The sequence below is a fragment of the Mobula hypostoma genome, chromosome 20 (genome assembly GCF_963921235.1).
Source record: "Mobula hypostoma chromosome 20, sMobHyp1.1, whole genome shotgun sequence".
NCBI lineage: Eukaryota > Metazoa > Chordata > Chondrichthyes > Myliobatiformes > Myliobatidae > Mobula > Mobula hypostoma.
The window spans coordinates 18,961,817-18,976,715 of NC_086116.1; the positions used below are offsets into that span (position 1 = coordinate 18,961,817).

Genomic DNA, 14,899 nt, shown 5'->3' on the forward strand with positions numbered 1-14,899 from the left:
AGGGAAACAGTGTTAATGTTTTAGACAATGATTCTTTATTAATTTCAATGTAGGCTTACGTATCTTAACACTAAATCATTATTACCCTGTTGCTATTAGATGACTATTGTCATTCCCTGATGCAGGCAAGTCAGGGATGGGTAGATCTCACCATTCTCCATACGTTAAAACCTGTGGTAGAAGGTGAAAATGCTAAGATCTCCATCTGCTCACCCAGATAGGCATAAAAAAAAGTGACTGCTTGAGTCCTCACCAACATTTATCCCTACAATAATACTTAAAAACTATTATTTAGTCCTTAACAATCAGCTGCAGGACCATGCTGTGCACAAATCAGTTGATGGCTTTCCTACATTGTGATGCTGATAGTAGTTTAAAAATGTATCTGATCAATCACAGAGCACTTTGGGACATGCTAAAGGTTGTTTTTCAGTCTGAGGGAAAGGTTCTAAGAATTGGATAAAAGGGGAAATAATGCATTTAAAATAATTCTTCTTTTCAACTAATGGTCATATCAATTTTACTTCAGAAAAGAGTATGGATTGAAAATTATATAATTGTAAATACAAAAAACAGACTACAGATTAATTCTTGGTGAATTTAATAGAAATTACATATCAAAAAATAAATCAGCAATTCCAAATAGCATTCAAAACTTAATGAGTCTAATTTCCTCCTTTGAGTAGTTGCATAAAATTGCTATTTATTTTAAACTAATCCCTTCAAAATAATAATGAAAATAATTCACATTAAATGTTAAGCTTTGTAAAACCAGAGGGAATTAAACACCTATGTATGCTGTCTATCCTCTGATTTGTGTGATTTGTCAAGATTATATTTGGATTATCAGAAATCCCAAAGTTAATATACTGAATAATATAATTTACATTCAAAGCTAAACATTACACATAAACAAAGCATAAATGATAACTCTGGACAAACACATGTAAAATTCCATGGGTCAATATCTATTTTGAGGAAGTAATAACATACTTCAAAGTTTTTCCAAAGACCAGAAGAGGGGCAGGTGATATGGATAACTTAAGACATTAATTTCTGGTAAAATATCAAGATATTTTACTCAATTTGAAAACATGGATGTGCAGTATAATGCTACAAAGGGGGTAATTACATCACCACTATGTATGATAATAATTTCTGAGGGTAAAAAAATTAGGATATTTTATTTCTAGTAACAGGCATCCTCGTCTGAATCCTTGAAAGCCAAACTTAGTTATTTAAACAATTTATAAAAATGAATTTGTTGATAGTTGCTCAGCAAAGTTGCAAATCTATCTGAGGTAACAGCACGAAAGAAGTGTTTGTACTTATGTTAATTTATAATCCCAGATTTTGTGAACAAAGATTCACATTGATACAGAAGCTCTTTATAATACAGGCTCAATTTATTTTGTAATTGCTATGTCATTTTATTCTGCTCTCTTAGAGGGAAAAAAATACATTTATAGTGGATGTTATAATTCTAATTATATAACATTTCCATGACTGACTTCCTTTATTCTAGAAAAAAATACCTGATACTTTTAATAAAAAGTTCTGTTTTGCGAAGGAGCAAAAATTTACTATTTCAAAATTGAAACAAATGAAAATTGTTTTTCTTGGTGGGATTATTAACCATTTCACATTATGCAGTCTAAAATGCTGGAGAAGTTAGCAAAATAAATGATCAATGTAACACATTTTGGCAGTTTTGAAGACTGGCAATACCAGCTTCAATCAATTTTAATTTTCTAATAAATTTTATTAGAAGAGATGGTGAAATAACATTCCTGGCAGCATCAGTTTCTAAGGAAACCTGGGATTCACACCAGATCTTTAAGTGAGGTATTGCACTGTTATTTTTTAACTAGAGAATACTTGAAACTTTACTGGGTTAAAGAAGAAACAATTTTCTCCCATGATAACCACTTTAAATTAATATTGTTAATAAAAAGGGTTGCATACCCCTTATCCAGCAAGAATACCTGCAACATATCAATTTGCTGCTGCCTTTTATATAGAGTTATATTTTCCCAATTTTAATTTGACTGATTACATCTCATATTTTATTTGTGAGGTTAAATGTTACAAACAACTGTTCTTTCACTGCAAGTCTAGAGAAATTATATTTTAATACATAAACCAACTGGTAGGGTGGCCAGGTTTCTTGAGTCACAGGCACCAGAAGTCAGCATGAACATGCTTTATCATGATGGCTGTGCCACTCTTGAGTATTATGAGTTAATAAAGTTTAATATTCTCTTAAATCTTAATGACACATAAATTTTATCACTGTCTTCTTACTTAGTGTTTAACAATCATCCGGTTATTTGCAATGCACATCAAAATAAAATGTAGCTTTACATTCCACATACCCTTAATGATGCTATATAGTAGTGCTCTATACACTGAGAGGAAAGTATAATTATTGTGTGCTAGCATCCACTAAGATAACCGGTGAATAATATCTTTCAAGTCAGTGGTTCGTCTACTTCTAATAATGTCAGAAAGTAACAGTATTCCATTTACAGTTTTACTCAATATTAAAATAATCACACATAATACTTCATTAAGTAAACAACATAAGGGTTAATGAAAACAACCTGTACGATAACATGTAAAAAGTGTATAGCATTATATTTGGTGCTAAACATTCAGAGCACAGTTTTGAAAAATCACTTCTCGATAGGACTTCACCACTACAACTTGAATTGTTACATGCTTCTTTGACAAACTAAACAGTTCAGTAATATACCATTAACTCTCAGAGCTGTTCAAATACGAACTTTTAGAAACATATAAAGATAATGATAACCACTTTGATAATGCTAGTGTTATTGGAATTCCATTTGATTACAAAATTTGATGATTATGTAGGGTAAAAGCCAAAGTCTGTAGCAAAACAAACCCTAAATAAACAATCCAAACAAGTTAGTAGGCCTGATTTTATATCGACATCCAAGAAAGGATAATACAAAAAGAGGAAAGGTTGTATCTCACTTTCAGTTGTATATCAATTGTTGCTAGATTTATACCACTACATAATAAGGCCATTAGATATAGGAGCTGAATTAGGTCATTTGGCCCATTGAGTCTGCTCAGCCATTTGATCAAGGTTATTCTATTTCCCTCTCAACCCCATTCTCCATCCTTTTTCCTGTAACCATTCTATGCCTTGACCTATCAAGAATCTATCAACCTCCACCTTAAGTACACTCAATGACATGGCTTTCACAGACTGTGGCAACAAATTCAATGTATTCACCACTCTCTGGCTAAAGAAATTCTTCCTCATCTTCGTTCTAAATGAACATCCCTCTATTCTGAGTTTGTGGCCTCTGGTCCTAGACTCACCCGCTACAGAAAACATTCTCTCTGCATCCACTCTGTCTAGGCCTTTCAACATTTGATAGCTTTCAATGAGATACCACCACATTCTTCTGAATTCCAGTGAGTACAATCCTACAGCCATCAAACACACTTCATATGATAAACCTTTTATTCCTGGAATCATTTTTTGTGAACCTCCTTTTAACCCCCTCCAGTGTAAGAACACTCTTTCTTTGATAAAGAGCTCAGAACTGCTCACAATATTCAAGTAAGGCCTCACTAGTGCCTTATAACGCCTCAGCATTACATTCTTGTTTTTATATTCTAGTCCTCATGAAATGAATGCTAATATTGCATGTGCCTTCCTCACCAACAACTCAACCTGCAAGTTAATCTTTAGGGAATCCTGCACGAGTATTCCCAAGTCCCTTTGCAAGTTAGATTTTTAAATTTACTCCCCATGTAGAACGTGCATGACCACACACATCCTGACGCTGTATTCCATTCTGCCACTTCTTTGCCTATTCCCCTAATCTATCTCAGTCCTTCTTCAGCCTCCCTGCTTCTTCAATAATGTCCGCCCTTCCACCTATCTTCAAATCTATCTTCCACCTATCCACAAACTTGGCCACAAAGCCAACAATTCTGTCATCCAAATCATTATACTACAAAACCCAACCCCAAGCAGAACGTCACTAGTCACTGGAAGCCAATCAGAAACGGTTCCCTTTATTCCCACTCCATGCTTCCTGCCAATCAGCCAAAGCTCTATCCATGCAAGAATCTTTTACCCAATAATACTGTATTTTGTTTGTTTTTGCTTGGGAGAGGATAGTGGACGTAAAATCTAATGACCTTTAGGTTCTTGATACACTGATTATATGCTTTCATTTTCCCTCTTGACAAAAATATACCATCTGATAAAATAGCTCTACTACCACACCAGCCTGACAACAACATTTATCCCGCAATTTTTTTTTGGGGATGCTCAAATGGTAAAGTACACTTGGTCCCATATTCTCTAATTAGTCTGATCATAAAAATTTATATCGCAGCTAATTCTAGTGTTTAAAAAAACTATGATTTAATTTAATATCATACAAAGGAATTTGACCCACAACAGGTGGCATAAATATAGTTTAGTAAAGGTATGAAGTATACAAAAGTCAGGAAAATTTTCTTTGTTTTGAGAGCATATATTTGTATTTTCCCTATTATGATTAATTGTTTTTTTTAAAGAACTTGGATTGTTTTTGATAGTAAACATGTTATATTTCAATTTGTTTTCTGATAAAGTTACATATTAGGGAATTGCTTTAAAAAATCCATAGATTTACAGTAACATAACAATTTCTCTTTATTCTAGCACCCCTTGCAAAAGCACAATGTTTATTTTAATTGTTATTTAAAGTATAATGTGAAAAATTTCCATACAAATGCAAAACATTAAATAAGCTGAGCATTAAATTTCCACAACAACGGGAAAAATTAAAAAGCTACTACAATGCTGGCTTAAAAAAAGTTTTAAAACCATGCCTCACTGGTAAATATCCAAAGACATAATGCAAAAAAAGTTACTGTAGTGGTTCGAGAATTTAAGGCCTTTTTGTACTGAAGTTAACCTAGCACACAATTCAAAGAAAAAGTGCATTTCTCATCCAGAACTGTAAATGCTATTGCAGCATGTGCTAAAAGAGCTAAACATACACTTTACAAATTAAATTACATTTTAATAAACAGAATTCAGAAGCATAAGACCACATATTGTGCAGTTACATTTCTGGCACAGTTACCTGAAAGGTACAGGTTTGCCCACGGTTGGCATAATGTAGTGCAGCATTTCTCAAAATTCCTTATACTTCATCCAATCCAGGGTTTCCCAACCTTTTTTTTATGGCCATGGACCCCGAACATGAACCAAGCGGTCCGTGGCCCCAGGTTGGGAACCCCTGATCAAATCAAACAGGAGGCTACAGGTCAAACTTTAAAGCTTGCATCATTTTTGCTATTTTCATGCCACATCTCAGTAGTTCTTCTATCTCCAGTTTTTGTTTCTCCTTTCTTAATTTTCAGTTTTCTCTTTGTTTTCACCTCTGCATTCTTTTGAAGTAATTGCACTGTTAAAAGGATAACGTGCGAGCGGTGAGTGACTGGAGAGGATCACCCACTAACTAGGCATGAGAAACAGAAGCGCTAGTTTGTTTGTGGCAGAAGGCCATGCTGGTTGAAGAGTTAAACCCATCAGCAAGCCTCTGCTGGCCAGATTTACGTGCCCCATTGTTTGAGAGTCACCGGTGTCCTGAAGCAGGCATCTTTATCCGAGTCAGGAACAAATGGAGGTGCATCAAAGTAATAGCTCACAACAATTTCAATATTTAAAACTGTGTTTACAGGAAATGTGTGCATATAAAAAGGATTTACTTATAAAAAGAATCTATATGTAAACATTAAAAGAAAACAAACTGCTCATTCTCAATTATTAACAAGAGTTAAGGACTTCAATTCCATTTAAGCTGCAAATTCTATCATTTCCTGTTCTCACTTCTCCTTTTTCTAAAAGGATGAAACTCTGATAAGAGAATAAGGAGCTAGCCCTGCCCCCACACTCCCGCAGAAAGCTTCAGTTCCTTTCTGTTCATGCAGCCTCTCCCTATGATTTGCCTCATGTTTTGGCACCATGCAATCTGAAACACCATGCAATCTTTGATGCTTTCTAAGTAGAATGCAGTCAACATCCATTAAGTCTTTGTAGTGCAACCTGATAATAAAATACAGCTGACACATCCAGTGTAATCAGTTCAGGTCAGAATGACAATTAGGACTGACGGGGTAACTCGGTTAAAGCTGTGTCTGCAAAGGATAACCTGGGGGAGTGTATGGAGGTGGAGCAGGGGATGGTTTAATTCCTCTTGATTTCATGTACGAGAGAAACTGGTCTGGAATCTCAGCTAAAACATCCTTTGCAAGTCGAGCCATACTCAGCACATGGTTTCCAGTTCTGTCAACATAGTCACGAAAAGGCACAAACTGAAAAACAAATTTTAAACTCTGATCATTGTAGTACAAAAGGCATGAAGAAAGAAATCTACAAGCAGATTGAAAAATAGTAAAAGCTGTGCATATTGATTAATATTTTGATCATAGCTGTTTTATCATTCACTTTCCAAAGTCAGTAATCCACATTAATAGAACATATTCTAGCCAGAGAAATACAAGGATTACTTTCTTATCTTAATGGGTGAAATATCACATTCCCCCAAAGGCAATTGCCATTGGATTCATGCTGTATGAATATTTTGATCAGGAAATATACCATTTGGCAGTCAACCTTTGACAGTTGCTTAACATTCTACGTATTTCAAATGTAAATCAATAGCTGATGCAGATTAAATCAATATAGATTTCATCACCGTAACAAAATGTCATCTTAAAGCAGTTTCAAGTAACTTCCTTTGGCTGCAAGATTTAAAAGAACTGCATTAGAATTAGGGAACTCTGAAAAACTTTATCCCGGAGGGCTGTGGAGGCTTGGTCATTGACTTCATTCAGATTTATTTATCACACGTACATCGAAACATACAGTGAAATGTGTTAACAACCAACACCCCCAAGGAAGCCACTGACACGATGAAGGAAGCCCTGAACACCATCAGACATGGAGGACCGACACTGCTGCCATAAACGCCAGCAGCGTAACGGGCAGGGCTCTGCACACCCAAGTGTGTGCCGGGGGCAGCCTGCAAATGTTAGCACCACATTCTGGTGGCAAGATAGCATGGCCACAGTGCTCCACAGAACAACACAATGGATGGATCTCCCAATATTGGATGGGAGTTATGTGATATGGTGAGAATGCTGACAAACGTCGAGGCAAAAGATTGTCCCCGATCTTGGTAAGTGATGGAGCAGATTCACTGGGCCAGATGGTCTGCTCCTGTTCCTGATAATTACATTCTTATTAAGAAATCTATTATAGTACAAGTAGTTAATTAATTATGTCTTACGTTAATCCTCTCTTCCAAAATTACATAAAAATTACAAGCTAGAAATAGGCTTTATTGAACACCATCTAATTTTCTCAACTTCCTCATTTTATATTTTTAAGCTGAGCTTTACATTTATTTGGAATCAGGAATACATGCTGATTTCCCTTAATATTCCAGTATTTATTTCAGTTGCGTGAGGGGGGTCACACTGTATCATAGCTGCAGTGGGTCATTAGAATCTCTGTGCTATCTGTGTACAGATTGCCCATTCTTTCTCTCTTTTATGATGTGGATGTCCTGGGTACTCTGATATCTTCGCACATACCAAATGCAGGCTCATAGTTTAATTGTCTACCTGCCCCAACTATATCGATCAGTCATATAATCAGCATGAGTTGATCAGTACTGGAAGGTTTGTGTTAAGCGGGGGCTTGGAATTTGACTGAAAGGCCAATGTCCGTGCTTTTCACTATGGCCTCCAGAATTATTGTATGTTTTCACTGGTTGCCTCTTGTATTCAGTAGGTGCAAGAATTCACTGTGAATGTTCAAATCACAAGTCTGTTCTAGATCCCACAGGGGTTTCATTTAAAAAAGAATTAAGCGGAGAAATCTTGATGGAACCAAACAGTATGATCAGGTGACTACCACAAGGGAATATAATTTTCCAAGTATCTTAAGAAATTAATTTTTAGTTTAATATGTTTATGATACTTCGGTAATTGGAAAATATGTACACGTGACTTTAACCATTAAAAAAAGAAAATGATCTGGAGAAAAGGTTGGGAAGGTCTGTTCATTATCTTGCTACGAGACCCCATTTTTCTAAGGACGACTTGCTTCCATTCCAATTGTCTGAGTTCTGAAGTGGCTCATGCCAATGTGGAACCAATAGTCTTAGCTACAGGTGAGACACTGCTCCTGCCATTTACCATAAGACCGTAAGATATAGGAGCAGAAGTAGGCCATTCAGCCCATCGAGTCTGCTCTGCCATTCAATCATGGGCTGATCCAATTCTTCCAGTCATCCCCACTCCCCTGCTTTCACCCCATACCCTTTGATGCCCTGGCTAATCAAGAACCTATCTACTTCTGCCTTAAATACACCCAATGACTTGGCCTCCACAGCCGCTCATGGCAACAAATTCCACAGATTTACCACCCTCTGACTAAAGCAATTTCCCCGCATCTTAGTTCTAAAAGGATGGACTTCAATCCTGAAGTCGTGCCCTCTTGTCCTGGAATCCCCTACCATGGGATTTACGCTGGGATTCCAGTGAAAGGTCTCAAGATTCTCAGTGCCAAGATAAATGCTCCACCTCTATTCAGAGCTGTCCTTCAGTTGAAGAACTATCATGACTTCTGCAGACCTATAGAGAAAATTGTTCCCAACTATAAATCTGGCAAGTCAAATTATTATCGTAGCTTGGATACGAGAGATGCTCAGGTAAGGGTTAAGTGGTAAATTTAAAGAGAAAGTCAAGGCCATGGAATGGAATACTAAGGTAGTAATGATTACAGATTCTGGCAGAAGGAAGAATGTGAGTTTTATAATATTAATCTATCAATGAATAATACTAAACCTGAGGATATTTGTGAAAATATTAAATGGAAGACTTTATTCATTTCTTTTGAATTTATTGAAGTACTTCACATTTAGACAGGGGTGAATAGCTTTGATGCAATACCATTAGAAAGATACAAAAAGCCTAGCAACTCAAAGTTCCAGTTTCCCTTATGTTTGGAGAGGACAGACTAAATTAAGAAATACCGAGTGACTGATAGAGGCAAAATGATGCACAATGAAGTGGAAAGACACCAAATCAGAAAATTGCTAAGTAGAATTGGTGAGTATGAAGAAAATCTTTATACTTACCAATTTTACTTTGTGACTATGAAGAAACCAGATAAAGAACACTACTTAGACATCTATGCAGTTAGCAATGAAGGCAGAACAGATACTGAATATTAATAGTTGAAAAAGACATAACTAATAGACAAAAGTAGTTCAGAGCATGAATTTAGAAGGGTTTACTGGAGCAACTCATTATTAGAATCAACTAGGCAACATAGATTGTGATAGATGTGATCCAGTGTGATGAAATAGGATTAAGTAGCAATATCCTGGAAAACATGTTATTTTGAATGAAGTGAGTTGGAGTTTAGAAAAATAGGGGGGGGGGTGGATTTCAATAAAACATATCAGATATTGAAAGGCCTAAATAGAATGGATGTGAAGAGGAGTTTCCTATAGTGGGGGGAGTCCAGGACCAGAGGGCACAACCTCAGAACAGAAGGATATACCTTTAGAACAAAGATGAGGAAGAATTTATTCCGCCTGAGAGTGGCAAATCTGGGGACCTCATTGCCACAGAAGGCTGTCATTGGGTATATTCGAAGCAGAGGCCGATATGTTCTTGATTAGAGAAGGCAGAAGAATGGAGTTGAGAGGTTTAATAGATCATCCATGATGTAATAGTGGAGCAGACTCAATGGGCCAAATGGCCTAATTATGACCCTTTGTCTTATGGTTTTAGTACAATAAACAGAATTCAAATGTAATATATATATCTTTGATATAAAGCGTGGATTAAATCAAGAAATTTGGGAATTAAATAATTATCTATTCCTATTTCAGACATACTTCATAATTCACATTTCACTGAGTAATTAAAGACTCCAGAGAAGGCCTTCCATCAACAGCTAAGAGAAGTTAAAGGGAGTATTGGACTGAGAGAAGGTTTCAGCATTGCCTTGAAATCTAGAAAAACAAAGATGGATTAAGAACAGGCAAAGGATGACCATAAATCAGATAACTATTGAGGATTGATAGGAAGCCAAGAAGGGAATTAGGATAGACTGGTGAGTCTTACATCAGTGGTAGGGAGGTTACTGGAGAAAATTCTTGGGGAGAGCATTTGAAAAACCATGACCTAATTGAGGAGAGTCAGCATGGCATTGTGCAAGGCAAGTCATGTCTTACTAACTTGGAGTTTTTTTTGACGAGGTGACAAAAAAAGGTAAAGGTAGAGCAGTGGATGTTGTCTACATGGATTTTAATCAGGCATTTGACAAGGTCCCTCATGGAAGACTTATCTAGAAAACAAAGATGGTAAATTGTCTGTTTGGATTCAGAACTGGTTTGCCCATAGAAGATGAGGTAGTGATCAAAGGGACTTATTCTAGTTAGAGGTCTGTGAGTAATGGTGTTCCACAGGAGCAGTGTCCCACCTGTAGCTAAGACTATTAGTTCCACATTGGCATGAGCCACTTCAGAACTCAGACAATTGGAACGGAAGCAAGTCGTCCTCAGAAAAATGGGGTCTCGTAGCAAGATAATGAACAGACCTTCCCAACCTTTTCTCCAGATCATTTTCTTTTTTTAATGGTTAAAGTCACGTGTACATATTTTCCAATTACCAAAGTATCATAAACATATTAAACTAAAAATTAATTTCTTAAGATACTTTGACTGGGAACTCTGCTGTTTGTGATGTATATAAATGACCTGGATGAAAATGTACATGGGTGGGTTAGTAAGTTTGCAGACGATACAAAGGTTGGTGGTGCTGTGGATAGCGTAGAAGACTGGCAAAGATATACAGCGGGATATAAATCTGTTGCAGATATGGAAGGAGAAATGGCAAATTTAACCCAGCCAAATATGAAGTGATGCACCTTGATAGGTCAAATGTAAAGAGACAGTACTCTGTTAAGGGCAAGATCCTTACAATTGTTGATAAGCAGAGGGATATGGGAGTTTAAGTTCATAGCTCCCTGAAAGTGGATACACAGGTTGATAGTGTGGTTAAGAAGGCATGCCTGTAAAGAAGCAAAATAAAACATAAAGAGCTTCTAAAAGTCCCTAAAACTGGACAAAGAATGAAAGGGGAAAATGAGGAAATGGCTGAGATTTTACACAATATATTGTTTCCACCAAATATATAACAGTCTATAATATATAACACACCTTAGATGAATGTCGTGTAAAGTAGCCAAGTTTACTGACTGCATAAGGCTAACCAGGATGGCAAGCTATGATAATGATGTGGATAATCCATTAGTTAGTAAACTGGCGGCAAGATGGGGCAAAATTCATGAGCTATGGGATTTTACAGTTTAGAAGGAAGAACTGAAAGTCAAGTATCATTATAATATTGAGAAACCAGTACAAAAATGGGGGTTAAGTGAGCATTGTCAAAGGTAAATGGTGTGTTAACTTTATTGCAAGGAGCTGGTGTATTAAGCATTATCCACATCCATATCACAACTTGCTTCTCTGTATTAACTTTATACAGTCAGCGAACTTGGATATGTTACACTCAGAATATTCATCTAAGGTACAGTATGTTGTTTTACTCAGTTATGTACATGAATAAGGATATCTTGTTATAATTTTGTAAGGATGCAAAAAGACCACACCAGGAGTTCTATACAAAATGAGGGATAGATAAACTTGGCTCTGAATTGAGCCTCACTTGACTTTTTTCCAGTGATGCAGGCTTTACTCTATGATGACAGATTCGTTTGGAGTGGCCAGTGCTTCCACAGGGTCAGAAAGGAGGTAATGTCATTGTAATAGGGACGATTGAAGATGTATCAACAGGGTATAGATACTCAAGTGAATCAAAAGACCTGTGATCATAGGAAAGTCAGCTATAATCATATCAAAAAGCTCAAGGGACCTGACAGAAATATCCCAGCTCAGATTTCTTGTGTCCTTATCTTATTTATCTGAAGTTGAAATAGAAAATAAAGATAAAGCTATTGCCAAGTTGAAAGCATCACAACAAACAGCATTGAATTCAACTGTTTTTTTTACAAAATATGACATTATAAAACCATGATAATTTAATGGCACTATTTAACTATATAGACCACTGAAATGATTATATGCTCAAAACAGTGACCATTATAATTTGCTTTAGAAATATTATAAATAGATTAAACACACTATAGTAACTAATGAAACAAAGCAATAATTTTTCAAAATATTGTTACTTTGAAATACATTTTTCCCAATAGAATATAACAGGCATCTAGGAAGTTGCCCTAGCATTTATCTTGAGATTTAGATGAATTACTCAAATCCTTAACACACTCCCCCATCGCATTTTCCTTTCAATATATTATGCAGCATATTGTGAGTGAATGCAGGCCGAATTGTGAAAATGAAGCAGTGCACTTCTCTGTTACATATATCTTGTCACTATTAATGACATTTTGGCTCCAATATTCGGCTGTTAAGTGGGAATGGAGATATCACCACTCATTGTGTTTTATGCTGTGCTTCCAGAATTTTAATGTTCGACCTTTTCATTACTCCAGCTGTAACTTTTTACAAGCAAGAGCTATTTGTTTTGACGACTTGCTTTGAATGAATAATCGTAATTCTTTGATATTTCTGGTATGAACTTTAACATCTTCCTGGTTCAAAAACAACTGAAATAACAGGTCCCAACACTATACATACTTCAGTAAGAATATTTCCCAAAATGTAAAAGACGTAAAATTTTGGAAGTTGAATTTAATGCTGTGGCATGCACGACACTTGCTGCTTTCCCAATCTCTAGTATATTTGTCCTTATCCCTTGCACATTATTTAGTTGTGTGTAGGAGCTGAAAGCTTAACCCTCAAATTAGCAAACTTTGATAGAGCAATTTGACCACGCAATAACCCTCACCTCTCTCCATCTTCAGAAGAATGAGAATTTACATATATTTCTCATTTTTTTTTACATTAGCAAAGAGTAATTACATTTCATTTCAGACATGCTATCATTTGGAAGTTATCGCCATTTCCCTCCTTTGTGATTTACACCTTTATGAAAATCCAATAAATACAGCAGCAGATTTGCATAAAAGTAACACTAGAGAATATTCTACTGCCTGTAGAACAGCTCCACTTCAAGGTAAGAAGACTAGCCTTTCATGAACCTAATGGAAAATTTAGTATTTTCTGCATGCATTATGCTGTCTGCTCATGAAAGCACTTTTAAAAAGTGGCCAAAAATAGAGTCAATTAATGACTGGTCAAGTATTTATCCCTGGAAATCAACTAATTCTGATTGAAGAGTTCCAATTCTCTGTTCAGAGCAAATGCCCAGGAGAACCATGAACAGTGTACATAATCATTGGTTCGGGGAGGTGGACAGTTTAAAACAAAACTTGCAATAATGTGGAAAAGGAAAGAGAAAATGGTCTCTGTATTTTAGTACAGTATCATGTCATCATATCCTGCAATGGAAAAATGCATTAAGTTTTGTATTCAGTGAGTAAAATAAAAACTCCTGTAATATTTTACAACTAAGGTAAAGCAGTTTTACATCACATTAACTTCAATACATAATTCAAAACAACATCCTACTGCATTTTACCTGAACAATATCCCTCTCAGCATATCTTCCTCTTGATGATATCCTAACCTCATCCCCATCCAGTTCCTCCATTGCTGCAAGCAAAGAATCAATGATAAAGTAAGAACATTTTTCTGATACAACAAAAGAGAGCAGACACAGAATTGGTTTAAATATTGTGCTTGTACACGTCTCTGCTCCCTTCGGTGCTACTGATAACATAAGATGAACTTTAAGGCTGACTTCATTGTTGCATAACAATAGTAACTTGAAATGGTGGCTTTTGATAGCAAGAGGGGTGATTACAGTAAATAAAAAATACTATCTTCCTTTTACTAGATCTGTAACTTTGATGAAATGCACCCACATTCACTGCTGACCTGAGGTAAGGATAAGCTTATCTTTTCCAGATCTGCATTGTGTCAATTTAATGCCCAAATAAAATAGCAAGGCTTTACACACGGGATAAATAGGAACAATGTTCTCCAAATTTATTTCTTTGCTCACAAGCTTAAAATGTGACATGGATCATGTTAAATCTTCTTCTCTCAGCTCCTCCCACTTCCTCCAGACTTGCAAGCAACAGGGTGGGAAGAGGTGTAGTCAAGGTAACTGCAGAGTCAGTGGTTTGTAAAGATGTCAGTAGATAACCTGTCTCTGGAGATGGAGACAGAGATCAAGAAAGGGCAAGAGGTGCCTGAAATGGACCAAGCGATTTTGAGGGTGGTGTGGAAATTAGTAGTGAAGTTGTGAAATTGACAAGATCTATACGGGTGGAGGAAGCAGCAGCAATGCAGTCTTTAATGGAATGGAGAGAGAGTTGGAGAACATTACCAATATAGGTTTGGAACATGGGTTGTACGACATGGACAATGGAAAGACAGGCCCAACTGGGACCCCTGCATGGCTATACCTCTTCCCACTGTCACTTGCAAGGATGCTATTCCCTTCTTTCAGTTCTTCCATTTCCATAGCGTCTGCGATGTCCTCTTTTTTCTCAGAAGGAGATTCCAATCCACTACAATCAATGCAGTCCTCACCTGCATCTGCTCCATTTCCCACAACTCTGCCCTCACCTCACCCAACCCCCTCAACATAACAGAAATAGGGTTCCGCTTGTCCTCACCTACCACCCCCACAAGCCTCCACATCCAGCACCCCACTCTCCATCGTTTTTAACAGGATCCCATCACCAGGCATATCTTCCCCTCTCTGCTTTCCACAGGTA

The 14,899-nt window shown here is 36.6% G+C and overlaps 1 protein-coding gene across 1 annotated transcript in view; it reads right to left on the reverse strand.

Annotated features, from left to right (window-relative positions):
* Nucleotides 1-596: 596 nt before the first annotated feature.
* Nucleotides 597-14,899, reverse strand: part of LOC134359358 (copine-8) — a 338,437-nt gene continuing 324,134 nt past the window's right edge. Inside the window, exons 19-20 of the mRNA XM_063072488.1 lie at nt 13,693-13,766; nt 597-6,357 (exon numbers count right to left, since the gene is read on the reverse strand). Of these exons, the coding sequence (XP_062928558.1) occupies nt 6,169-6,357; nt 13,693-13,766 (263 nt within the window). The 3' untranslated portion in view covers nt 597-6,168. The remainder of the gene's footprint in view (nt 6,358-13,692; nt 13,767-14,899) is intronic.